The sequence below is a fragment of the Aedes albopictus genome, chromosome 2, assembly GCF_035046485.1.
Source record: "Aedes albopictus strain Foshan chromosome 2, AalbF5, whole genome shotgun sequence".
Taxonomy (NCBI): Eukaryota; Metazoa; Arthropoda; class Insecta; order Diptera; family Culicidae; genus Aedes; species Aedes albopictus.
In genome coordinates this window covers 117,175,208-117,202,912 of record NC_085137.1, presented here as the reverse complement: position 1 = coordinate 117,202,912, position 27,705 = coordinate 117,175,208, and the positions used below count along the sequence as shown (strand labels likewise).

The window sequence follows — 27,705 nt, the reverse complement described above, 5'->3', positions numbered from 1 at the left end:
ATCTTCTTTTCTTTGTGCTAGAGTTGCTCCACAGGATTGCTGAATTCATTGTATTTTACAACATTTAAACAAGAAATCAACACAAAGTAATATCGATGAGTTTAAACCTGATGTCCTGCTAGCGATACGGATATTTTTCACAGCGTAAACAAACAAATGCTATGGTTGCCATGTACAACGAACGCTGTGTGTGAATCCGAGCAAAGTGAGTTGCTCAGAGTTACTCAAAAGCAACTCATGATCAGTCTCGAGAGCAAAAGCTGTCTTCCCCCTTGACTCAGTGCAAAATTACTTTCCTTCGATTGACTTTTTTTCTGGCTGGATCTAAACTATGTAGCAATCCTAACATTCTATTCCTTCCCAGAGCACTAAACGTGAGATAATTTTCCCCTTCGAGCAGCAGTTGGAAACATCCCGGTGGCTAACATTATGCAGCTTTTATACAGAAATGTTCCACTAGCAGCCAACATACAAACATAACCCAGGCATTAAGTGAATCAGACGACGGGAGCTAAAGCTTAGCAGAGTCGTAGCGCAGTGGGACCTGGGAAAATTGAATCAAAGAAAAAGTAGTCCGACAGTTTCCCCCCTCAGCCATATAGACAGATGCTGTAATGATGAGAATAACATGAAACAAACCAACTTTCCCACTTTCACTCAGCTCTCGCAGCTCTGGCAGACAGCTCGTCATAATTTTTATATCAATTTATATGGCTTATTTTTCCCCTAACCACAACTCAGGAGCAGCAAACCGTGTGGCAGTCAGCCAACCAGCAGCAAACTCACTACGAGGCGCTACACTAACCATGATTATATTTTCATTCAATCAAGCAGCTATTCATCTGTTGGACCACTAAAGTGCGGTTTTCGCCTGATCCTTTGGTGGATTGTGTGAATCGCTCGCTGGCGACGGCCGCCCGGACTCGGTGGACCTGATGGTCCTATGGCCCGATGGGATCGGTGCGAACGCTTGCATCGCACAGTGTTTTATTTTGCCGATTTCGTGCGCTTTTTTAATAACGTTTCAACCGATGATGTTAGCGATATAGTTTCTTCGGGGAAGTTTCTACATTAGACAAGGCGCTTCTTTTGACATAATGAGTTGAATGATCAATCCACCTATAAGTGAGATGGAAAAAATATTTTTTCGAAAAATGCAGATAGACGTTTCATGTCTTCGGCAAAGTTGTGCAAAATGCAATTTTGAACAACTTTGTCAAAGACGCCATAATGCTGAATCTCATACTTTACGAGATATATTGCGTTGTATGTGCATGACCCCTAGAAATCATATATTTCATCATAACTTTTTAACGGGATTTTTTAGATTTTTTGCGTCTTCTACAAAGTTGTTTGGAATGTAAAAATACATGTTTTTGCTGAACATCGAAAAACGCTAGCTTTTAAAATTACAAAGTTATTTACAAATTACTGATTTTTATAGGGTAACTTTGAACTCGTGTTACTTTTTTCGGCGCAAAATGGCGCAGATAACCGTTTCGAATAATGAAACAACTATATTTCTACTATATGAAAATGACTTAAACTTTTGTATACAAGTGTATTCTTTATGTGTCATGGTAAATATACAAACAATTGTCAAATATTGAAATTATTCAATAACTTCTTAATTTAAAGAGATATAATGTCGCAATGTTCAGCAAAATTGTGTATTTTTGTATGCTCAACAACTTTCTAGAACGTAAAAAAATTGTAGAAAATCTTGTTTAAAAGCTATGATTATTTTAACGAATTATAAAAAAAAAAACATATTTAAAAATCACTCAGAAATTGATTTTTATTATAACTTTTAATCCACAATTTTTACATTATTTGCATGTTCTGCAAAGTCGTTGAGCATATAAAAATACACAATTTTGCTGAACATTGCGACATTCTATCTCGTTAAATGAAGAAGTTATTAAATAATTTCAATATTTGATAATTGTTTGTTTATTTACCATAACACATAAAGAATACACTTGTATACAAAAGTTTATGCCATTTTGATATAGTAGAAATATAGTTGTTTCATTATTCGAAATGGTTCTCTGCGCCATTTTGCGCCGAAAGCAGTTAGACGAGTTCGAAGTTACTCTATAAATATCAGTAATTTGTAAATAACTTTGTAATTTTAAAAGCTAGCGTTTTTCAATGTTCAGCAAAAACATGTATTTTTACATTCCAAACAACTTTGTAGAAGACGCAAAAAATCTAAAAAATCTCGTTAAAAAGTTATGATGAAATATATGATTTCTAGGGGTCATGCACATACAACGCAATATATCTCGTAAAGTATGAGATTCAGCATTATGGCGTCTTTGACAAAGTTGTTCAAAATTGCATTTTGCACAACTTTGCCGAAGACATCAAACGTCTATCTGCATTTTTCGAAAAAATATTTTTTTCATCTCACTTATAGGTGGATTGATCATTCAACTCATTATGTCAAAAGAAGCGCCTTGTCTAATGTAGAAACTTCTCCGAAGAAACTATATCGCTAAAATCATCGGTTGAAACGTTATTAAAAAAAGCGCACGAAATCGGCAAAATAAAACACTGTGCATCGGTGTGGTGTGTCCATCCAACAGTCCATCCATGGTAGTAGGAAAACAAAAACAGAAACGAGAAGTTCATAAATTGAATTTATGTTCACCACATTCAAGCTGTCCAACAACGAGCGAACACTAGTGAACTGACACTACTGGTTGGTTGCTGGTTGGCGGCAGCAGCAACAGCAGCACCATTGAGGCCTCCTGACGGGAAGTTCGAATAGGATTAAGCTTTTTCTCAGATACTTTCTGTTTTGGGTGCCAAGTTTGTTCAACGAGGTATGATTATGATGGGCAGGCTATGTGATGGTGCCAAATCTGTTTTGGATTAGGGTGAAAATGATTGAATTAAGTAGTTATTCGAGTGAAAGTTCAATTGGCCGGGATTTTTTCCGGCAGGTAAAGGATAAGATTCTGGGAATATTGAACTAAAATTTCGAGTTTCTTTATTAAAAAATTGTTTCCTAATAATGTCAGCTAGTTTTTATTATTAAACAACTGTAAATTGGTCATTGCCATAGCAGGCCTTGACTTGACAAGGCGGAATTTTTCCTGCGACTGACATTTTCTCTCGTTTCAGGGTGAAAATTTTTCAAGGATTGCGGATTGAAGTCGGTGTGCTGCGGTTGGATTCTCGACAGTGAATTACAAGTGTACAACACATAGCGGTATCCTGCGAGCGTCGTTGTTCAAGAATACAAGTTTACGATCGCTGTTTTTAAACGTTTCGTTGGATTGCGGCTCGAGAGATCGTTTGGACGTGGTCGTTTTCAATAGGTCGTTTCGGATTAGTCCTTGGATTAACCGTAAAGGGAGTTTGGATATTCGTCAAGAATCAAGTTCCTTCTGACAAGAAAGCCGTATATTTATTTATTTATTTATTATTCATAACATCAACAGGCTTACTAGTGCCCCAATGATGTAAACTTAAAACTAAAAATAAACATAACCAATATTCATACAAAAACAAGAAATCAATAAAAAAAAATTAGCTTGAACATTGGAAACACAAACATTAGGTACAAAACTTCTACTATTTAACTCTACCAAACCTAGCACACAACTACAATTATGACATAAAACAAGAGTAATTGTTATTGCAAATTAATAAAAACATATCTTATCACACAAGTTCGGGTCTCCACGTGCATCGTATTTTACGGAACTCGCGAAATTTAACGTTCTGAGGCCAAGTCGTTGATAACATTGCGCTTGATTTCCATTTACGATTCAAGACGACTTTAAAAGAGATGTAGTCCAGAGTGCTGCAGTCAACCCATCGTGGAACAAGTTTTCGTACATGTATGAACTCATTGTCGTGTGCGCCTAAACTACGAAAGACCATTCGTTGTATATCATCCTCCGTAACGCTTCCATCGATGTTGGTAAGTAGCAAGTCGAAACTCTCATCTTCACGCATTGAATCTGTCAACCGGTCCGAAGCATCAGGTAGTACATCTGATATTTCACGTGATCTGCTATTGCTATTCGTTTGCCGCGATGAGTTTGGGGCATTTGGAGTTGAGTGTCGTATTCCAGCATCCACATTGAAAGCTTCATGTGAAGCAAGAACCAACCGCATGGATTCTACTTTGTTCTTCAACTCTTCGACGTCACGTTGAAGGGGGCATTTTGGCTCCGATACTGATTCGGCGATTGAACATTTTTTGTTTTCACTTCGTTCTGTTCTCCATTGAACGAATTCGACCACGCACTCATCACACAGCCACATATTGTTTTTGTTCGGCGGTGATACCGAAGCAAGCTCGACATTACTCAACCCGACACAAGCGGCATGGTGTACAGCAGCACACAACCCGTTGCAATAAATGTACGGGTGATCTTTTGTTATCACTGGTAGACGACACTTTTTGCAATCCATGGCGAGTTTGATCGAACTATATGTTTTCAATTATATCGTTAAAAATGATACACGATTTTCAATTTCAATTACGGATAAGCGCGGAAAGACGATGGCCGTATTTCGATAATATTTTAGAGAATTATCAACATCAATTTCATCGGAAAATTGAAAATGCAGTAAGCGGTATTAAAAACTGCGTCCGTTTATCTTTCCTTTACTAGAGGAAACCCTCATTGTTAAGTATAGTTTTGATTGTAATTTTTTTGCTTTATTTCTCTGAAAGTAAGTTTTTTTTGCTGTTGTCCATTGATTAATTTGTATTTCCCGTTGATTTCCAATCATGGAAACCGACGGGGATTCACCTAATTCAAAAGAGGAGGATTTGTCTGCTATTCCTGCAGCAACCTCAAAACCAGTTAGAGTGAAAAATTTTACATCTACTTTTCTCGGTCCATATGTAGTTTATTTCAGGAAAAAGGAGAGACCAATTAATGTTCTCCTAATTCCTGCTGAAGTTTACAAACGATACAAATCAGTAAAGGAAATCAAGAAGGTTTCTTTAGATAAATTAAGGGTAGTTTTTGGTTCTCGTGGAGTTGCAAATGCTCTCCTTGAGTCAAATTTATTTCAAAATTCGTATCGCGTGTACGCTCCATGCGATTCATGCGAAATCAATGGTGTCATTTATGATGAAACTCTAAGTTGCGATGACATCATAAGTTTTGGTTTAGGAATTTTTAAAAATAAATCCATATCCCCAGTTAAAATTTTGGATTGTAGTCGATTATCAAAATTAATTTTTAAAGGCAATGAATCGAAGTACATTCATTCGGATTGCATAAAGATTACCTTTGCCGGTTCTGTTCTTCCGGACATTTTATCGGTTAATAATGTAACTTTTGATGTTAGACTATATTTTCCGAAATTGATGCATTGTACTCGATGCCTTTTATTTGGACACACCTCAGAATATTGTTCAAATAAACCTAAATGTTCCAAATGTGGACAACCTCATTGTTCATCAGAATGTAGTAAACATTCAGATGAGTGTATTTATTGTCAAAAACAGCACAACTCTCTTAAAGATTGTTCAGTTTATAAAGCTAATCAAAAAAAATACAATCAGCAAATCAAAATTAATCATCAATTATCTTATTCTGAAAATTTGAAAGCTTCTGGGGATTTTAGTTCGGCTAATATTTATGAAACATTATCTGATGCTGATAACGACGATTCGAATCAGGATTCCAATCAATTTATTTATAAACCTCCAATCAAAAGGAAAAGATCCAAAGTTGTTTCTGATAGACATGATACTAATGATCCTCAACCATCAACATCATTTGATACAAACTTCCCTCCTCTTAATACTTCCTCTCCTCCACGAACTATACCTGGATTTCAAAGAGTAGATAAAAATGAAAATGAAAATAATAATGATAATGTTACAAACTCATCAAATAATAATGAAAACTATGATAACTCTATTTTAAAAATTTTGGAGCAAATAGTTGAATTTCTAGGATTTAGTGATTTTTAGAAAAATTTAATTAAAAAAGTTTTACCATTTCTTGCTTCATTTTTTGAAAAATTGAATGCATTTGGACCCCTCATTGCTTCATTGTTCTCGTTTTAATGGCTTGTATTAATCAAAATATATTCAATATTTTGCAATGGAACTGTCGCAGTATTATACCCAAAATTGATAGGTTGGATATTGATATTTTTTGCTTAAATGAAACTTGGTTGGTTGATAGCAAACATTTGCATATTTCTTCTTATAACATCATTCGTAAAGATAGAAATGATTCATACGGAGGAGTTTTGATTGGAATCCGTAATGGTATTCAGTTTAAACATTTGAATTTACCTTTCGAATCATCAATTGAATTTATTGCCATTTCTGTTAATAATAATAATACAGAATTCTCTATTAACACAAACAATAGAGAACAATAGAGACATTCCTCCCAATACCACTTTTCAAATACCACAAATGAAAACTATTTTAGATAATATTCCATCTCCATTTTTTATATTAGGAGATTTTAATGCTCACAATATAGCTTGGGGAAGTGACAAATCTGATGGTAGAGGTAATTTGATTATGGATTTAATAGATGAACTAAATTTAAATATTTTGAATGACGGATCTTTTACTAGGATTGCTGTTCCTCCAGCTCAACATACTTGTATTGATATATCTCTTTGTTCAAACTCTTTATCTTTTATTTCTTCTTGGAAAACAATTGATGATCCGAATGGTAGTAACCATTTACCAATTTTGATAGGGATTTGTAAAACAGATCATAATCAATCATATAATAATCCTTATGTTCCTGATTTATGCAAAAATGTTGATTGGCAGAAGTTTGCTGATCTTATTTCATTTTCTTTGAATACTTTTGATCATTCTGTTTCTCCACTTGAAAATTATAAACTTTTTTCTGAGATATTAATACGTTGTTTACTTAAATCTCAAATATACAAAATTATTTCAAAACCTGCTAATAAAAAACCTCCTTCATTTTGGTGGGATAGTGATTGTTCATTTGCCCTGAAAAATAAATCAGAAGCTTTCAAAAAATTTCGCCGTTCAGGATCACGGGAAAATTATTTTTCATACTGTAAAGCAGAGTGCAATTTGTTCGTGTAACTAAATTTAAAAAGAGAAATTATTGGAAACATTTGATTGAAAATCTAGACAGAGAAACATCTTTATCAACATTATGGTCTGTAGCTAGAAATTTTATTATCCTGATTAAGCGTCGCGATTATTATCAAGGCAATTTTGGATTATTTCATTCTCATTTTGATGAAAGTTTTCAATTGTCTGAATTATTGAATCCCGTAATTGTTTATGATTATATGCTGATTTTCATTAAAATTGTTCCACTTCAGAGCGTTGGTTTATACAACACACCAAACGCTTACAGCAAAGCAAAATCCAACAAAACGATTTGCTGAATTTTCAGCAATATTTTGCTGGGATCCAGTACAACTTTGTGCCCTATTGGCATAAATTGCTGGATGTTTCAGAAAATTGTGCTGTATTTCAGCAATTTGTATTGCTGGACTCAGCATGGCAAAAACTAGCAAAGTGCAAGTTAGTCGATTAACACTTAACCTAACAAATTTGGGCAAAAAATTTTCGTCCTCGTGTTTTCTCGCGTTATCCGTCATTTTTTTCAAATTTCATCTAATGTGAAAATTTAATGAAGTGACATTTATTTGGCTGTATTTTGGAAAATCATTATTAAAAAAGTGTCATTTGATGATGAAAAGTTATCACCAATTTGTGTTTGTTCTCCTTTTTCGGGCAGCGGAGATCCGTCGAAGAGCTATAGTTGGTTGTGCGAAGCGGTTTGCGAAGAAAGAGAAGGGAGTGTATCGTTCCGTCGCGCGTCCGGGTGTCAGAAAATCTGTCTGATCGTGAAAATTTTTGTGACAAAAAGTGCGGTTGATTTTGGACTCCCGCTGCACAGCTGTTGCATGTTTGCCAGTGGTCTTGAAGGAAAAGTGCTATTATTCCCCAAATCCTCCCGATATAGAGAAACGAGGTACATATGAAAAGTGCACAAGTTTCGCTCCGTTTTGATTTCGGATCTAATGGAAGACTCTCGGTGTTTTCATTTCGCGATTCCTTAATGTGTCAAACTCGAAAGCAGGCAGAAGTTTCGAGTGAAATTTCGATCAAATAGTGCGTGTGATGTGGTCATTTCCAAGTTGTCATTCAAATGGATTTAACTATCAACGTTAGGCCCTTGGACGTACGAAAAATCACTTCTTAAGCGGATCTACGGTTGGAATATTCAAATTCGGTGAGAGCGTTTCATGCTTCTTGTATTATTATATTGTGACTTTTCTCAACTATACATTTATTCATTTTATCTCGAAGCTAATAACCCAGTGGCATAGCTCATACTAAATTTCAGACCATTTCCACACCAAACTCCCAACTCCTTTCTATTTACGAGGGCGTCGGTGAGTCGCTGGCATCTCGATAAATAGATATCATCCCTTCCCAACTATCCCTTCCCTATCACATAACGTGTTTCTTTTCGTTTCAGAGAGCGATCAATGGCGCTTAAGCCTAGGCTTGTTAGCCAGGACACAGAGAAAATACCTGTGCCCCATCCCTGAAGCAAAACGGCCCATGGAGTGACAAAATCTCTTAGCTATGTCACTCCCAACGTTTGTGTTTAAATATACTAAACACTTACACTTACACCAACACATTTACATGATCTACCCAATTACACTTACATAATCTGAATCTTGTCGCATAAATCGCTTATAGTGATTCCCAAATCAACCCATTCCAAATATCCAACTCCTTGACACCTATGGGGGCGCCGGTGAGTCGCTGGCCTTTCGTAAAGTAGGTGTCATATCATCACATCCTTTCCTTTCCCCGTAACGGAGAAGATGGGCGTGGCCGGCAATGGAAGTTCTCATGTCTTTTTTGCTTCAACCTCTAATTGGATAGCTGTTCCTTCCCAAATAGCATTCTATAAGCAATTAGAATAGGAGTATTAAAGATTAAACATGACAACTTTCAGTATGCAATCTACGAATTACTCCGTTACCCCGCAACGCAACGCAACGCAAATTATGGTCTTTAGCTAGAAATTTAAGAAATTACGACTCTTCTTCGCCAAATATTTCGGAATATTCTGAAGACTGGATTGAAAAATTTGCATCTAAAATTTGTCCCGATTATGTTCCTCAATTCATTAATCATCAGAAGTATAATTACTTTCAAGAACTTTGCGCTTCTTTTTCCATAGAAGAATTAGATTTAGCATTATCTATTACAAATAATACTTCTCCGGGGATTGATAATATAAAATTTGTTGTGTTGCAAAATTTACCTTTAGAAGGAAAGACACATTTATTGTCATTGTATAATTTATTTTTATCCCAAAATGTATTTCCAATAGAATGGCGTTTTATCAAAATTGTTAGTATTGTTAAACCAGGCAAAGTTTCTTCATCGGTTGATAGTCGTAGACCGATTAGTTTATTATCTTGTCTTCTTAAACTCATGGAATAGTTATTTATGTAACGAGTTGCAAAAAGTTGATTTTTTAAGCACGAGTCTTACATTTATCCAACGAGGCTTGCCGAGTTGGATAAATACGAAGAGTGCTGAAAAAATCGAGTTTTGCAACGAGTTCCATACAAAATTTTATGCATTGATTTTTTCATAATGCAACCCATTTGAGTTGCATAATGTTCATAATGCAACTCAAATGAGTTGCATTATGAACATTATACAACTATTTTTCATTATACAACTCATTTCAGTTGCATAATGAACCAGTTCGGAAAAATTGGCCATAACAATACCAAAATGAGTTATATAAAATAGAAATTACGATACTGAATTGCATAAAGTCCTTTCTATTTGTGGAAATAATAGAGAAATAATTCGTCATTTTATGCCATGCACATTAGATAACATTGGATCTTGGGCTCATAATAATGGTTTCACTTTTTCAGTAGCAAAAACGAAACTTATTTTATTTTCTCGTAAACGCTCTCTCATTAGTATTAATTTGTACCTCAATGGTCATGAAATTGAACAAGTTGATGACTATAAGTATTTAGGAATTTGGTTTGATTCAAAATTATTGTGGAATAAACAAATTCAACACGTTCAAAAAGAATAAACTTTCTCAAAACCATTACAGGCACTTGGTGGGGTGCACATCCATCTGATTTGATAGTACTCTATAAAACAACTATTCGTTCCGTTTTGGAATATGGTTGTTTCACTTTTATAAGCACAACTCATACACACTTTTCTAAACCAGAGAAAATTCAATTCCGTAGTTTGAGAATCTGTCTAAAATTAATGAACTCTACTCATACTAAATCCGTAGAAGTTCTAGCGGGTATTATGCCACTCAAAATGCGTTTGCACGAGCTAAATTGCAAATTTGTGTTACAATGTATCAATAAAAATCATCCATTAATTGACATTTTGAAATGCTTATCTATAATAAATCCTACTTGTAGAATATTACATTCATTTCAATATTGTTGCTCATTGAATATTGCGCCAAATTTAATTCCCTCAGTTAATTTCCATAATTTTGATATTAATATCCATTCATTTACTCCTATTATTGATTTATCATTCCATGAAGAATTGAAACAAATTCCTAGTTTCGAAATTCCTCGTTTTGCATCTTCGTTATTTCAACGAAAATTTATTGGGTTTGATGTTCATCAGATTTATTTTTCTGATGGGTCATTGATTCAAAATGTTGCTGGATTTGGTATATATAATTACACTTCTACTTATTTTTATAAATTACAATCTCCTTGACAAGCTTGCTATTTGATGAAAACATTCGCGAAATGATGCGATTTGCTTTCGACAACGAATACGTTTTCACCCATCCTCGCTTTATTCAATCAACCTCCCATACGAGTAGCACACGAACGGGCTCAACACTGATCAGCATAGTTGACTCTTCCTTTTCGCCGTTGAGCCGTTGCGTTCTAGCCAAGCATCTCTTTTCATCGCTTTCGATGCTTTTCGACAGCTTATCGCGAAGCATCGTTGCCTGGAAGCTTTATTAGTATGGTATCGGTACATGCGAATGTTGCTTCTGTGTGCGTGTCGAGCGTTCGTGCCGTAGCTTCGCAAACCAACCTATTCGGTATGGTTCGGCTGTTCGGGCAAGCGTGTGGCGGCACAGTCAGATGTGTGCAAAATCGCTTGTGATTTACATCATGTTCGTTTTGCCACCTCTTTGCTGCTGGTCATCGCTGATCAGTGCACAGTTCAATCGCACGCGATAAATATACAATTGATGAGTTGTGATGAGCACTAGTGAGGTGATAATTTGCATCATTGCTCCTTGTTCAATATTCATTGCTGAATTAACTGCTTTATATTTTACTTGTACGATAATTAAAAAGTTAACTCCAAATATATTTATCATATGTACGGATAGTTTAAGCTGTTTAAATGCTATCAAATCCATAAATTTTAACTTTAAAACACATCATATCATATTAAAATTGAAAGAAGAATTATATAATTTATACCGTCAGAGGTTTATTATCAAATTTGTATGGATTCCAGCCCATTCTAATATATATGGCAATGAGCAAGCTGATACATTGGCTAAATTAGGTGTTCGTTGTGGTGTTATATATAATCGTCAAATTGCTTCTTCTGAATATCATACTGTATTGAAAACTAAATCTTTACATGATTGGCAACTTTCTTGGAATTCCAGCGATAAAGGCCGTTGGTGTCATTCCATTCAGCCAATTGTAAATCACACTTCATAGTTCAAAAAATTGTTTGTTGGTAGAAATTGTATTTGTTCATTATCGAGACTTATTTCAAATCATTATATTTATAATAGTCATTTGTATCGCATTAATATTAAAGATTCTAATTTATGTGATTGCGGCGATTTTTATTAGGATATTGATCATATAGTTTTTAATTGTAATAAATATAGTATACCTAGGATTTCATTCCTTAGTAATTACCAAAAATCTCATGATACGTTTCCTGAGTCTGTTCGTGATATATTAGCAAGTAAATTTCTTCTAAATATGCAACTGTTATATAATTTTTTAAATGGTATTTCTTATTTAGTATGATTTTTAAACATAATGATTTTTTTTTTTATATTTTGAATGATTCTCGCATTTTTTTTTTGTTTTTTCAGGATTGAAGAAAATATAAAATCGATGAAGGATTGCCTGGTTTTCGGTTGAGGATCCACTATCAAGATTCCGGCTCTGCGATGGATAAATCCCGATTGAGCCTCTAGATTAGTTTTAAAATATTTTATTTTTGTAATGATTTATTAAAAGATAAAGAGGTTTTGCGCCCTTTTGAGAATGATTTTAGATGATAATTAAATTAAATTATTAAAATTAATTAAATAATTAAAAATAAATAATAATAATAATAATAATAATAATAATAATAATAAAAAACCCGAATTAATCCACCTAGCGGTGATGGCGCCTTTCTCGTGCCTTGGAAACCCCATTTCAATAAAACTAAAGCGAAATGTTGATGTAAATCGCATTTTCATACAATTAACAGAAATCCATTTCATGATATCAGAAATCATATCGTTAATCTGCCTTTTTATGTTTGAGCCTCAAACTCTTAAGAAAAAGACGCTATCTTGAATATGAAGCCGCCATTTAGGATTTAAGTTTGCCATCTTGGATGTTCAGGTCGCCATTTTTGGCGTCCAGGCATCTTCCCTACGAAAAATATACTTCATTAAACAGCCACCATCTTGAATTTAGAGCCGCCATCTTGGATATTCTAGTTGCCATTTTTGGAATCCAGACATCATCCTCATACCAAATATACCAATAATAATTTCAGGCCCTAAAACTCCATCAACCCTTCAGCACGCGCGCTGTTGTAAAAAGTATAACACTACCAAAAAACCTCGCTCGTCGTATACAGCGCGAGCGCGGTGAAGTTTCGGTCGCTTGGTGGCGCGCGTCCTGAAAGGTTAAACAACCGCGATATTGAATTCGGAGCCACCATCTTAAATTTTAGATCGCCATCTTGGATATCCTGATCGCTTTTTTGGACTCTGGAAGTCTTCCTCATACCAAATGGTGGTTTTAGAGCCTAAAACTTCTTTAAAAAGACGCTATCTTGAATTTGAAGCCACCATCTTGGATTTCAGACCGCCATCTTGGATATTCTAGTCGCCATTTTAGGAGTCCAGACATATTCCCCATATCAAATACATATTCCCATATAGCGTGCTTTAAGAGCCTAAATGTCTATTAAACAGCCGACACCGTAGAGCTTCTGGTCTTCAGTGTTGATTTCCGCACAAAACTCGTCAACCATGCCAAAGGTTACAAAAATCGCCGCAGTTTGATGTATCGCATGATGGGGCTAGTTCAGTTTCATATACGGCCAGTTCTACCGGTGCTGGTCCGGATCACTGAAATGGCCATAACTCCGGAACGCCTTGGCTGATCTGGACCATTTTTGATAGCAAACAATTCCGGTTCGATTCAGGCTATAATCCGAAAAATCGGCCAATGGGAAGTGCCTTAAAAGCGAGTGAACTTTTTTTGCGCACATACATACATGCATACACACATACAGACATAATCTCAATTCGTTGAACTTAGTTGATTGGTATATGCGACTTGATACACAGAGCCTTTTTCCGAAAAATCGTTTTTTGAGTGAACATATAGTTTTTTAGTACACTAAGTGTACGAGAAAGGCAAAACACTGCTTTTGAGCTTTTTTGCTTTAGTTATCTAACTAAACCAATAGATTCCAAGATCTTTTTGGTAGCAAATTGAATAATCTTTCAAATGCGATAAGTTTGACCATTTTCAAGTTATAGCCAGTTTAAGACAAGCAAAGTCAAAAACATGTAAAGTTCAATTACTAGGTAACGGTTGAGATTTGACCATATACGTAAAACATTTTTTCACCAGTCTGTTTGCTTGGTTATCAAAAATCCTAGCTTTGCTGTGTCGCATACATAGGTTCAGTTCAATTTTATATTTAGCCGCTTTCGGAGGGACACCCGGAACTGGTTACGGCACTACCGGCTGTCCGTAATGTGGTCCTAACCTATTTCTTTGATAACCAGTCATCAGGTTATCAGAAAATCCGTTATTTGTTGTATCGCATGCATGGGTTTGGTGCTCTTTTATATTTGGTCACATCCGTCGGGACCCCCGGAACAGGTTCCGGACAACTACCGGTTCAAATATAGTCTGATACTGTTTTCCTGCTAACCGTTCACCAGGTTATCGAAAATGCCGCTGTTGATGTGTCGCATCCGCATTCATGGGTTTGGTTCTTTTTTATATTTGGCCACTTCCGGTGGGACATCCGGAACCGGTTCTGGAACACTACCGGTTCAGATATGGTCTGATACTGTTTTTCTGCTTACCGCTCATAAGATTATCGAAAATGCCGCTATTTGATGTGTCGCATGCATCGGTTTGGTACTCGTTTATATTTGGCCACTTCCAGCGGAACATCCGGAACCGGTTCCGGAACACTATCGGTTCAGATATGGCCTGATACTGTTTTCCTGCTTACCGTTCATCAGGATATCGAAAATGTCACTGTTGGATGTGTCGCATGCATGGGTTTGGTACTCTGTTAAATTTGGCCACATCCGTCGGGACCCCCAGAACCGGTTCCGGAACACTACTGGTTCAGATATAGTCTGATATTGTTTTCCTGCTAACCGTTCATCAGGTTTTCGAAAATGCCGCTGTTTGATGTGTCGCTTGGGTTTGGTACTCTTTTATATTTGGCCACTTCCAATGGGACATCCGGAACCGGCTCCGGAACACTACCGGTTCAGATGTGGTCTGATACTGTTTTCCTGCTAACCGTTCATCAGATTATCGAAAAAGCCGCTGTTTGATGTGTCGCATGCATGAGTTATGTTTAATTTGATATTTGGCCACTTCCGGCGGGACATCCAGAACCGGTTCTGGAACACTACCGGTTCAGTTATAGTCTGAGAGTATTTTCCTGCTTACCGTTCATCAGATTATCGAAAATGCCGTGGTTTGATGGGTCGCATGCATGGGTTTGGTGCATTTTCATGTCTGGCCCCTTCCAGGGGTACCGATCCGGATCACCTAAATGGCCATAACTCCGGAACGGCTGGACCGATCCGAACCATTTTCAATAGGAAACAATGGGACCAGAGTCCGCGTCGAATGAGCCGTCGGTCGTTAAAATCGGTTGATATTTACTATCTAAAAGTGAGGTGACCTTTTTTTGTACACATACACACACACATACATACACACACACACACACACACATACACACACACAGACATCATCCCAACTCGTCGAGCTGAGTCGATTGGTATATGAAACTTGTCCCTCCGGGGGCTCTATCAAAATTTCATTTTTGGAGTGAACATATAGCCTTTCGGTACACCTTGGTGTACGAGAAAGGCAAAAAGAAAAAAAATAAAAAAAAAATTGTAAATTGGTGATCCAGTAACCTAGAAATGGCGTTGAATATAGCTCTAGCTTTACCTGACCGGATCTCCAGTTGGCCTCGTGGAAAAGACTTTGGATCGCCAACCCTTAGACGGGTCGGTTGTGATTTCCATTCCTTTCCATTCCATTCCAATTCCTCTGCATCTGACCTCCTCAAATTTCCACAGACAGTTTTGGGTTCCATAGAGCATGTGACCATGTGACCGTACATGAATCTGAACGATAACCTTCCATGAGTCATTTAAAATTACGCTGTTTTGAATTACATGATATAATACTAGATATTTAATTTCAAAACTTTGAAGTTTAGCCAAATTGTTTTGGAGTCTCAATGAAAATGAAAATTGATTGACCGCCCGTAGATGCTACTCCAGTATCGCCAGACTCTCGCACAAGAAACCAATGATATAGCTACTTGGGACGAACAGGCATCTTCATTGTGTGACTGTTGGTGATCTTCTATTTTTAGGCGACAATAGTGCCTGCTACGTCAGGTTACAGATCAATGTGGGATCGGGAGGACAGTGATGATTGTAATCGTTTGTTACCAACAGACCGCGGAGTTCACTGCATCTGCACAAGCTCATGCGGATGTCGGAGTGTTTGCTGGGAAATATTTGTTGTTGGCACAGGAGTTCACGCATTGGTGCGTGGATGCCTGGAGTAAAGCGATAGATTACATGAAGATTACTGTGAAGCAGTACAGTTCGCTTGGTTGCATACTTTGCAGGCGTTATATGATATATTTACAGCTGTGCTAAGGAAGTAGGAAGAAAGGGAAACGATTTTTTTTACAATCCGTTTCTGATTCTAGCGATGGTTATGAACACATACGTTTATACATAAGATGTATATGTAGAGAAGAGATTATAGAAGGTAGTAGATAGAAAGATACAAAGTAGAGGAATGGGACGAGCCAGGGATTGAACCCAGGATTTTCTGCATATGACTCAGGAACGATAGCCATTAGTCCACCAAGCTCTTCATCCCCAAATTGTTTTGGATTTTCTAGAACAAAAATTCTAAATAACATAGCTGCAACTACTTTTTTGCGTGCGAGCAATAAACAAAATCCGCAATAATCTCTTTTCTTTTTATTGCATGTAATCCTCTTTGTTTGAAATTTGGCGACTCCTGATGTTGCGATGTTGTTAGTGCTGAATCCCACCATTTGTGGTTTACCTTTCTATCTCTGATCCTGAAAACGCTGCAAGTCTTGCAAAAGTGCCTGTCATCACCATCTACGGCAACAACAACGACGGAACACACCAGGCGGAAATGTGTTTTAATGTGAGTTCTGTTTTTATTTTATTCCAGTGGTTGATGTCTACTTACACACTAAACACAAGGAGAACGGGAAATGGCACCAGTCACTACTAGCTGGCTGAAGTCACCGCCAAAACAGGCAACATCAGTTTGCTATACACGCTACACGAGAAAATCGCATCCTCTTATCGCTTAGGTGTATCGGAAATGGTTAAACATTGGCTCAATCTCCTGTGTACACACTCACATCACAACTCCGAACCGTGCTCCCCCACCGGATTTCCTTCCATGCCTAATCGACTGGTCCACCAAATCCGTTCGAAACAGGGCAGACAGTCAGTTGTAGTGGAACCTCTCTCTAAACGAACCGACAGCAATAAAGCGGAATCGTGCAAGCTGTTCAATTCAGCGAAAGGGTTTTTGCTTAAGGTGGGGCAAAAGTTCGACCTTAGTTGAAAATTCAACCTATTTCAAAAAATCGAAGCAGATAAAAACAAAAATAGAATACCGTGTGGTGATTCTACCATCTATGAGCTAAAATTTTGCTGAACAAAGTTACGCCAAATGTCATTTCAATTTTGAGTTACAACACTTTTTGTATGTGTGTGTTTTATTCGAAGTCTTGCCCCACCACTGGGGCAAAAGTTCGAATCTAGTGTATGTGGAATTTCGCTAACCGTAGCACGCTATTTTGACACTTTGGTAATAGGAATACCTGAAACCACTTAATATTTGATGTTGGAACTGGAATACACTTTGAAATTCGATTTGGATTTTACACAAATCAGGGTTAAATTTACTACTCCAAAAATTAGTAGTTTTCCGCCAAATACAGATCAAACAACTTCTTTTTTGAACTTTAATCGAATTTTCTCAGTAATTCCATCACTCTTAGAGATAATATGTACGTTTTGCAGAATTTTAGATTTATACCTAAAGTTGCCACATGACTCGAACTTTTGCTCCATAATTCGAACTTTTGCCCCACTATGTGTGAAATACGATTTCCAAATCTTTTTTGCAAAAAGTTATACATGCTAGAGCATCTTTAAAATATACCTAGTTACGCCCCAAAACAAAATATCGAATTCGATTTCATTAAAATTTCATTCCATGCGTTGGAAGGGCCATCGCATGTTATAATTTTTTGATCAAAAACCAACATTTTGTCATAACTTCTCGAAATATTGATCAATTTTCATAATTTTTGGAGTGAAAGACTCTTTTTCAAAAAGGGATCGAACAACCTTGACAACCGAAAGAAATAATTTGAATTGAGCTCAAAAACTTCAAAAGAAACTCTTGCCCCACTCGAACTTTTGCCCCACTTTACTCTACTCAGCAACCTCATGAGCTACCGCAGTTGTTATTTAACGTTACCTTACCGATCAGGCCGAAGTCCCGAGTGACCTTTGTTGTACGAAGGAATCGTCACCATTCTACTCGGTCCATGGCTGCGCGTTTCCAGTTCCACACCCTGCATAGGGTCCGCAGATCGTCCTCCCCTTGATCGATCTACATAGTTGGCTGCGTACCACGTCTTCTTGTACCAGTCGAGAACCATTTTAATCGGGTTGCTATGCAACATCCTGAAGACGTGACCCGCCCACCGAAGCCTCCCGATTTTCGCGGTGTAGATGATGGTTGGTTCTCTCAGCAGCTGATGCAGCTCATGGTTCATTCGCCTTTTCCAAGACCCATCTTGCATCTGCACTCCGTCATAGATAGTAGGTAACACTTTCCTAGTCTAGTCTAGTCTACACATACACAGCCATTCATTGAAAGAATCCTGGAAAATGGTAGAATCGACTACTTCTACCATTTTTCTTGTCATTATTAATGCTTGCAGTACATCGAAAATGCATTGCAAGTATTAAAGCGGCCAGGCCTACTGTGCAGCGTTATTGATTTTACAATAAAACCATTAAACGGGGACATCTCGTACCAACCGCTCAGTTTTGTATAGAAAGCTAACTACATGGAAAATCGGTGGGGGTGACGTTGCTAAGAAGGTTAATGTCACCCCTTTGTCCTTGGAGTCCTGGGATGGAACACAGGTATTTGGTCCGTGTCCTGGCCCTAATGCCTAGGCTTAAGCGCCTAAACTCGCTCTCTGAAACGAAAAACACTACTGATCTCTCCCAATTGCATGGTCAAGTTTAACAAAGAAAATATTATAAGTACTTCAATAAAAAAATAATCAGAAAGATCTCACCCGATTCAACCGATAATCAAATCCAACATTCTTGAAGCATTCTCAAAAATTCATCCTTCAATCCCAGCTCGAAACAAACCCAATGTGGTGCTGTCATGCATTTGCTTTCACCTCCGTCGCGCATCATCACTGAACATCGCCGGATCATGCGCCAGAAATAGGACTCCCGATTGCGACGGCATTCTACATAGTTGCACATCAAACTCATCTCTTTGACCACCGATATCCGAGGGTGGAAGAGAATGTTATCACTGGATAATGCACATTTTCTTGTCAATTTCAAATATTATTTTATCTCTATCATCACACGCGCACAGATCCCACCAAAACTACGGAAAACATACTCAAATCTATGCCGGAAGGCGTAGCACCAACAGCGGAATCAAATTTTCATCCGCCGATTCAAGCGTAAAAAAAACACGCGGACAGTTCTAGCTGTTCCAAATAGGTCTTTATTAAAACTCGCGTTGTTTAACACTAATACGGTACGGGAACATTCCACCGGCAGAATTCTCGGCCGAATTTTCAGTTTTTCAGCCAAAATCTAATTGAAACATTGCTGGATTCACTCTTTAACTAGCCTTTTTTAACCCGGTTGAATCACACGCGAAAAAGAAAAAAAAATGACAGGCGATTCCAATAAGTAATGGTTATGTTAGGTCAACGTTTAGGCACCAGATTTTCCGAAGCACGCAAGCACACACGACAAAATGGGGAAATAACGACGAATTCCGGTATCTTTGTAAAATCATTTTCCAATTCGGCAGGCCTATTTAACAACAACGCAGAATCGAGGAAAAACGTGACGGACGATTTTAAAACGCAGCCGCTCCGGCGCACAGCTTGCTGCGATCCCCATAGATAGTAGGTAACACTTTCCGTTCAAAAACTACAAAGGGCGGGTTGGTCGTAGTGCTCTGCACGTAAAATCCATTCTTCGTGCCCATAGAGCTGTCCTCTCAGCGCCGTAATTTCGTATGACGGCGAACTTTGTTCGATCGTAGAGTTCTGCGAAGTCCAAACCATGCTCGATTTCCTGCCACAATGCGACTCTGATGGTGTCGTTGCCGGTGGGCGCCAGTGAGCCCAAGCACACAAATTCTTCAAACGCCTCGATTCATCACCGTCGATAGAAATTTGGAGTGGCGGGCGCGGTAATTCCTCCCTAGAGCCCTTTGCCATGTACTTTGTCTTCGGCACATTAATGACTAATCGGATTCGCCTAGCTTTATTCTTCAGTCAGATGTACGTTTCCGCCATCGTCTCAAATTTACGAGCTATAATATAAATATCATCAGCGAAACCAAGCAGCTGAACGAACTTCATGAAAATCGTTCAACTCGTGTTTATCCCCACTCTCCTTAGTAAACGCTCTAACGCAGTGTTGAACAGCAAGCACGAAAGACCATCACCTTGCCGTAACCATCTGCGAGATTCAAAGAAACTCAAGAGTGTCCCTGATACTCGAACTACGCACATCACTCGATCCATCGTCGCCTTGATCAACCGTATCAGTTTATCCGGGAATCCGTATTCGTGCATAATCTTCCATAGCTGTTCTCTATCGATTGTATCATACGCAGTGTACGCAGAATGAGGCACCGCAAGCGAAAAATAGGCAACACAGAAGGCACGGCAACAACGCTTTGTTTTTTCGTTAGCAGATAATGACAAAATCGCTTCCGAGTTTGTTCACAACAAAAACGGTAGGCATATTTGTCTTGTTCTATTCACATCGTGATTTTCGCATTGTTTTACAACTAAAACTCGACTCTGAGGTTTACAAGAGTCTTAATTCGTCCAAATGCTTATGAATTTGATGATGTGGGTTGAAAATTTCAGCAGAAAAACCGGAAATTCGGCACACGCACGGCAAGCGATGTTTGTTTTATTGCTCTCATCGCCTGACATGCGTTTGTTGCGGAGCGGCTTTGTTACCGACATGCACCGCTTAGGACAAAGCGTTTGTTTTTCGGCGTGATCCGTTTTTTCGTACCCTGATCATACGCCGATTTGAAATCGATGAACAAGTGATGTGTGGGCACGTTGTATTCGCGGCATTTCTGCAACACTTGGCGGACGGCGAACATCTGGTCCGTTGTAGCGCGTTCACCCATGAATACAGTCTGATATTGCCCCACGAACTCTCCTGCAATCGGTGATAGACGGTGGCATAAAATTTGAGAGAGTATCTTGTAGGTAACGCGCAGTAGTATGATCCGCGCGATAGCTCCCGCAATCCAACTTGTCGCCCTTTTTGTAGCTGGGACACACGATACCTTCCATCCATTCCTCCGGTAATGCTTCCTCCTCCCAAATCTTTTTAATCACCCAGTGTAGTGCTCTGTGCGTAGCTGTTACCAGAGCTGAATTCAGATGTAGCTTCTGCCTTTGCCATCTAGGAGTATCTTGTGTAATCGCAGCTAATCTGGAGGTAGTAGCAAGTTCTTCTTCTTCCTTTCTTCATTGCGTAACGTCCCCATTGAGAAAAAACCTGCGTCTCAACTTGTATTCAATGAGCAGTAATTAGCTGAGAGCTTCTTCTGTCAATGCTCTTTTAGCATGTGTATGTCGAAGATACCTTATGCCCAAGCAAGTCAAGGAAGTTCTCGACCAGACCAGGAAAACCCGTCGTCTTCAGCATGGTCATACTGCAAGTTCACAGCTTTACAGCTGGCCCTAATTGAAGTAGCACTACGAGCGGCCAATCAAGTTCCAATTTTTCAAATTACATAATTGAATGATCAACATCAAACTCATTTTAAATTCGGTGGAAATAAGGAAACTGAAGTATTTTCAGAAGTTTTGTTCGTCACGAGGGTTTCTTAAAACCTGTTGAACTCATACTTGGCCTCACATTTTTCCCAAGCTGAATTAGTGTCAGACGATTTGGTCGACAAAAAACCCAATATGTACGACGAAGAGAACTAATTTGCCGATGAAACCCTAGTTGTAATGGTCTTTTATATGGGCAATATATTTTCATCAAATTTGTGCTCCTAATAGTATATTTTGGTTCCGAGGATTCGAGCCTTTACTTTGTATAGTGCATGTTGTGTATCGTAAAGACGCGTTCAGAAGGCTACCATCTTCCCTTGACAGTCCACACACAACATTCTATAACACGGAGCTCGCGCAGCATCCACAGTGAAGGTGGAACTGGGGAATGAGCCGAGTCGAGGTGTGGTTGAGAGGGTGTCTCTGCATGTGAATCAGTGCTCGGTAGAGTGACGCCGCCGCCATGCCGCCCACCATATACCGCTCGAACGAGACACAAATCCGTAAGGATTAGTCGATGGCGGAAGTGTTGTCCCTAATAGATGCTGAAAGCATAAATAAACGGGCAGATAAAGCTAAGTACGGTATTTTAATGCCATTGTTTATTGGGAAGTGTGCGCGAACGATGCCACCCAGCAGCAGCGATTGAAATGTGGTGGTAATGAATTAAACTTGGCTGACGATAAAGCTATTATGAGAGTGTTTTTTTTTATTATACCTAGTCTATTTTTATAAGAGCATTTGAATTAAATGATTATTTAAGGTTTTGTTTGGGTAACTCTCGCTGAGACCGGCAAAAGTAAGGAAAATGCATTTGTTTACTCAAATTGATGGACCCCCGTTAGTTAGAACCATTGCGGGCATTGCTTTTATAACTTTTTTAGTGTTTTGAAAAGCTTTCATTAATGGGTTCAGATTTTAAATTAGTGTTCGTAAACACTGCGAAAACGCTACATTTATGTGAACGGCCGGCACCGAGCCCAGTGCGCAAAGCTGCATGGTTAACAAAACGGCAGATAACTTTTAAAAGAAGAAAAAGACATAGGGTGACGATGGGTATTATCGGCAGGTTTGTTCTCTTCGTCATGAGGGGTTTTTGTCGTTCAAATTTCCTGTAACTTGGTCGTATAATTCAGCTTAGTTGGGAAGGATTCGAGACCAACTTTGAGTTCAATAGCTTTTAAAAACCCCCCATGACGAGGAGAACAAAACTGCCGGAAAAACACATTTGCCCCTATCTAATTTTTTGATATGTTATGCATAAATGCATCAATTGATGCAAAAAAATTGAAAGTCGGTGGTTGCCATCATGGTAAAAAAAAGTTTGATATAAAAATCCAAGATGGCGGTTAAAATCAATATGGCCAACCCAACTTTTTATTATTGTAAATAGTAGTTCTATCTTCCTTCGTTTCAACACCAATTCGTTTTGAGGTGGTTTTTGGAGAAACTTTCGAGTTATAACGGTTTAAATGTGCCACCATTTGACCAAAACCGAGGGGTCTGCAAAAATTGTTGTGGCTCTAACTAACGGGGGTCCAACAATTTGAGTAACGAAATCCATTTTCCTTCCTTTTTTAGCGAGGACTTTCAGAAAATCGCCACTTTAAGCATTTTTGAAGACAATGTGCAAATAGTGGGCCGGTCTCAGCGAGAATTACCCTTTTAAAGGAAAAAGCTTCTTTTCATTCGAAAGCACAAAACTTAAGGCTATTCCAGACAGAAATATAAAAAATAATACATAAAATGAAATTGATTGATGATATAATGAGTTTACGTATGGGTTTTCATCTAATTCTTGTCTATGTAAGCACCGACCAATAATAATCGATTTTATTCTTGCACCTCGTCTAACGCCCCATGGCCAATTTGGTATCTATTACTATTATATTGTGACACCCCTCTCTTTACGCCTTTTCTGTGCACCGTCCTGACCCGTGTCAATACCGAAGCTCCATCAGTGCATTTTTTTTGTCTGTATTAACGAGATTTTTAACCCTAGGCTGGTTCATCTCGGGACCCACGCTTTACTTCCCTTTCGAAGAAAGAACCCACATTTTGTGAGTATGTCGGGAGTGAGATTCGATCTCAGGTCCTTGGCGTGATAGTTCCATCAGTGCAGGAGACAGAAACAGCCATCCGTAATATGAAATCGAACAGGGCCTCAGGGGTCGATCGCATATCAGCGGAGATGCTCAAAGGTGACCCTGTAGTATCCGCACAACTACTGCATCAATTATTCTGCAACATATGGGAAACCGCGACATTTCCGGCTGACTGGATGCAAGGCGTCTTAGAAAAGGTGACCTGACTGTATGCGATAATGATGATCAATGAATTCCAAGAGTCTCTCTAGCTGGTGTTCATTGATTACGAAAAAGCTTTCGAACGTCTCAATCACGAAAATATGTGGGAAACCCTCAGGCGCAAGGGTACTTACCTTACTGATCAGGCCAAGGCCGAGGTGGCCTCTGCTGTACATAGTAGCCGTCTCCATTCCACTCGGTCCATGGCTGTTTGTCTCCAGTTCCGCACTCTGCGTAGGGTCCGCAGATCGTCCTCCACTTGGTCGACCCACCTACAGTATCGGACAATAAAAATGCACCAAAGCCGTTTTCCCATACAAACTAGTCAACTTTAGATTACCATACCTCAGTTACTTCTCAACCGATTTTTCTCATTTTTCTGTGACGAACTACAAAACATTTCAATTTTCAAAAACTGTTGAAAAAGTTCAGCGATAACTATTGTTACAAAAGTTACAGATAGGTTGAATTTTGACAATAGAAATGCACCAAGTCAAAAAATGTTATAGCAAAAAATTGTAACGTCATATCATTATGGTGTCTTCGACAAATATGTTTCTTGTGTGATGACGAATAAGTTTGCTAAACAAACCAACATGATTTGACTTCAACATTCGAAGGGACTCGAGAGTGTCCCTGATACTCGATCTACGCACATCACTCGATCCATCGTCGCCTTGATCAACCGTATCAGTTTATCCGGGAATCCGTATTCGTGCATAATCTGCCATAGCTGTTCTCGATCGATTGTATCATACGCCGATTGTTACCGTTTCGGGTACTTTACCCTAGGATCCAACCCGAGCGAATCTTAAATAGGAAAGCAGAGAGTAGAGAGTAGAAGAATATAACTAAGTATGTTGTGCTATTCGTCGTGAATTGTCGCCATGCCTGTTTATGGTATACAATCTTGCTAGCAATAACTTACATTATATACCTTTGCAAAGGAAAACTATCTATATACTCCCACTATCAACTGTTCGTTTAAATAAACAGGAAAATTGTAACGTACATAACACATGACATACACATATACACAATAAAACTGGAATGGGGAGGAATAAGCGGGTGTTGGATTAACGGATGGAATTGTAAAAAGGAGGGGCTAAGGAGGTGGAGAAAAGGAGGGGGAAGAAGGGGGAGGTATTATAGGGAGATGGGTTGGCCGCGAGTTAGAGAACTCGAAGTTGTTCTTTTCCACTGAAGACAGCAAGCAAGTCAGACGTGCTCGATTGCCAAATTACAGCGAATTAAGTTCAAGTACCCGGATAAAAAAATACTATTCATTACATGGTAAATATTATTAACATATGACTGGTTTTATTGTTCACAATAAAACACATAGTAGATATATTGTTACTTTTTACAATAGAAATCAAGCCCATATAGTTCGTACAATAAGTGAACATTCCCAAGTAACCACTAAGCCGTAAAAATTGGCACCAACTTGGTTCTATATCCACATGAAGAGCAATGTTAACAGAGCTCATTAGAACTACATCCTATAATAGATCTGCTTAAAAGCCAATTTTGGCGAAATATTCGGCTTATATACGGCCAGCTTCAATCTGCGTACCAAGTCTCTGGTAAAAGAGTTGTCAAAAATGGGTCAAGAAAAAAGAAAAAAAAAGTTATTTACTTTCTTTATTTTTTTCTCCGGATGTTTTCCATCGAAGTCTACTTTTCTTCGATTTTTACGGCCTGATCCAGATTCGATCTGATGTCCTCGGGGTTGTAAGTCTTAAGTGGATGTTTCCCATCTGCTCCATCGATGCACCAAGAGATCGGTTTGCTCAGCCCCGTATTTAAGGAAAAGAAGGCAACAAGTTGGGACAGCATTGATGTTCCGATCCGAAAGTTCCGGATGATCCGATGTTCGGATATGAAATCGGGCACAATGTGGCCGCATTGGAAATGTATAAAATGGTTTTATGGAGGGTGGAGAGAGATCTGCAGGAGATGCAACTAGGGAAGTTTGGGAGGTTGACGAGGTTCCGTAACAAGAGGAATCAAAATGGGGCCCATCGATTAGTTTTGGTGTTCGTCTGTAGGAAAAACGATTGAAACTCATTGAAACAAGTAAACATCCGATGCATTTATATCATAATCGAGGAAGCAGCTATACATTTGCTGTTTCAATGTAATGCTTGAAGTGTCCGACGACAAGCTTCCACCGCACTATCGATAGTACGAAATTTCCGAGGAGATTTTATTGTCTTGCTTCGGTTTTGTTTTGTTTTGCTTGAAATCAGCTTTGATTGATACAAACGTCATGCACGCCAAGCCTTTTAACAGCACTGTCAGGCTTCTTATTCGGCTGATAGACACTGGGTTTACAAGCACTATTGCATAGCGTCATATACTAATAAACGGCTTATTTCAGTGCTTACTATTTATAATGCCTGAGAGCATTTGAAAATTTCCTACTGAGCCTATTGACACGAAAAAGCTGCTGTATGACCTTTAGACCGCTTACGCCAGTGCTTAGTGGTTACTTGGGTTAGCTTTATTAGTGACTAATTGATTCGATTCTTTTTCAATAGTTCTATAATAATTTTAAGTTACTATCAGTAAACATTATTTTAAGTTATTTTATATAGTTGCAAAAGTGCCTGCAAAGTTCTCATGGATTTTTTTATTAAAAAAGAGTTTATTTCTCAATTACATTTAAAACAGTTCGTAACAAATAAATAATAATAAGTATTATTGTTGCTTGGATCATGTTTGTATAATCAAATACAAAATAACTTGACATATTTTTTTTATAGTTTTCGTTTTAAATTTGAGTACAATAGATGTTTCGGTTATTGAATGTTATTCGCCAAAACTTCAACGACTGACAGACGTCAAGCCGTGTTGGCAGAAGAAGCTCTCAATGAATAACTGAGGAAGTACTTATAGAAAAGTTGCTGAAAAGCAGGTTTTAGCCAAGTGAGGATGTTACGACAAGAAAAAGATGAACAATGATTTTTCTGATGTTTTCCAATAAATTGAAGGAATCTAGTGAATAGTAAACTACCATTGATAACAATACAAATACAATTTGTTTAATGGGGTCAATTGAACCGATGTTAAAATAAACATGCAATAATATTTGTTGTTATGTAAACAGATTTCGCCTTTAAAAAACCAAAGAATTCATATTTCTCGTTAACATTTTTCTCCAGCATTTACAGATACTAATGGCCACATGAATTGTGAACGATTTATGGTATGGATCATACGACCTGAGGTCTGACTTGTGATATTTGGCAGTTATTTGAAAAGATTGAAGATAGATCTTATCAACAGCTGCCAAGCAATACATACCAGATAGACATCAGAGTGTTTGATTCTTATCATAAAATGTGCATATTATTCTGGCGGCCGTTAGTGCTCGTAAATGCCGGATATAAATGTTAGTGGCAAATATAAACTCTATGGATTTTCAAAAGCGAAAACTGCTTACAAATAACAACAAATACTATTGTATTTTTATTGTAACAACGATTCATTTGACGCCATTCAATTAATTGTATTTGTATTGTAAGAACAATGAAAAAACATTAAGATATATTGTTTTCTTTTGAAAATCGCCCTAAAAATGTCTCATAAAAACACAATACATTCTATTGTTTTTCGCGAAAAAGTGTATGAAAATTCTCTCAAAATTTTATGGTTAAGATACATAACGACCACCATTTTTTATTGTAAAAGTGCCATTTA

At 38.0% G+C, this 27,705-nt stretch overlaps 1 protein-coding gene across 1 annotated transcript; it reads right to left on the bottom strand.

The window, feature by feature from the left end:
• Positions 1 to 3,423: 3,423 nt before the first annotated feature.
• LOC115255574 (uncharacterized) lies at positions 3,424 to 4,485 on the bottom strand. The gene has a single exon (XM_029853695.2). It carries the CDS (start codon positions 4,432 to 4,434, stop codon positions 3,676 to 3,678), a length of 759 nt encoding a protein of 252 aa, XP_029709555.2. The 5' UTR covers positions 4,435 to 4,485; the 3' UTR covers positions 3,424 to 3,675.
• Between the last annotated feature and the right edge of the window lie 23,220 nt (positions 4,486 to 27,705).

What these genes read in the sequence shown, in the direction of transcription:
- LOC115255574 (XM_029853695.2), bottom strand. Translation starts at nt 4,434, where the DNA reads ATGGATTGCAAAAAGTGTCGTCTACCAGTGATAACAAAAGATCACCCG.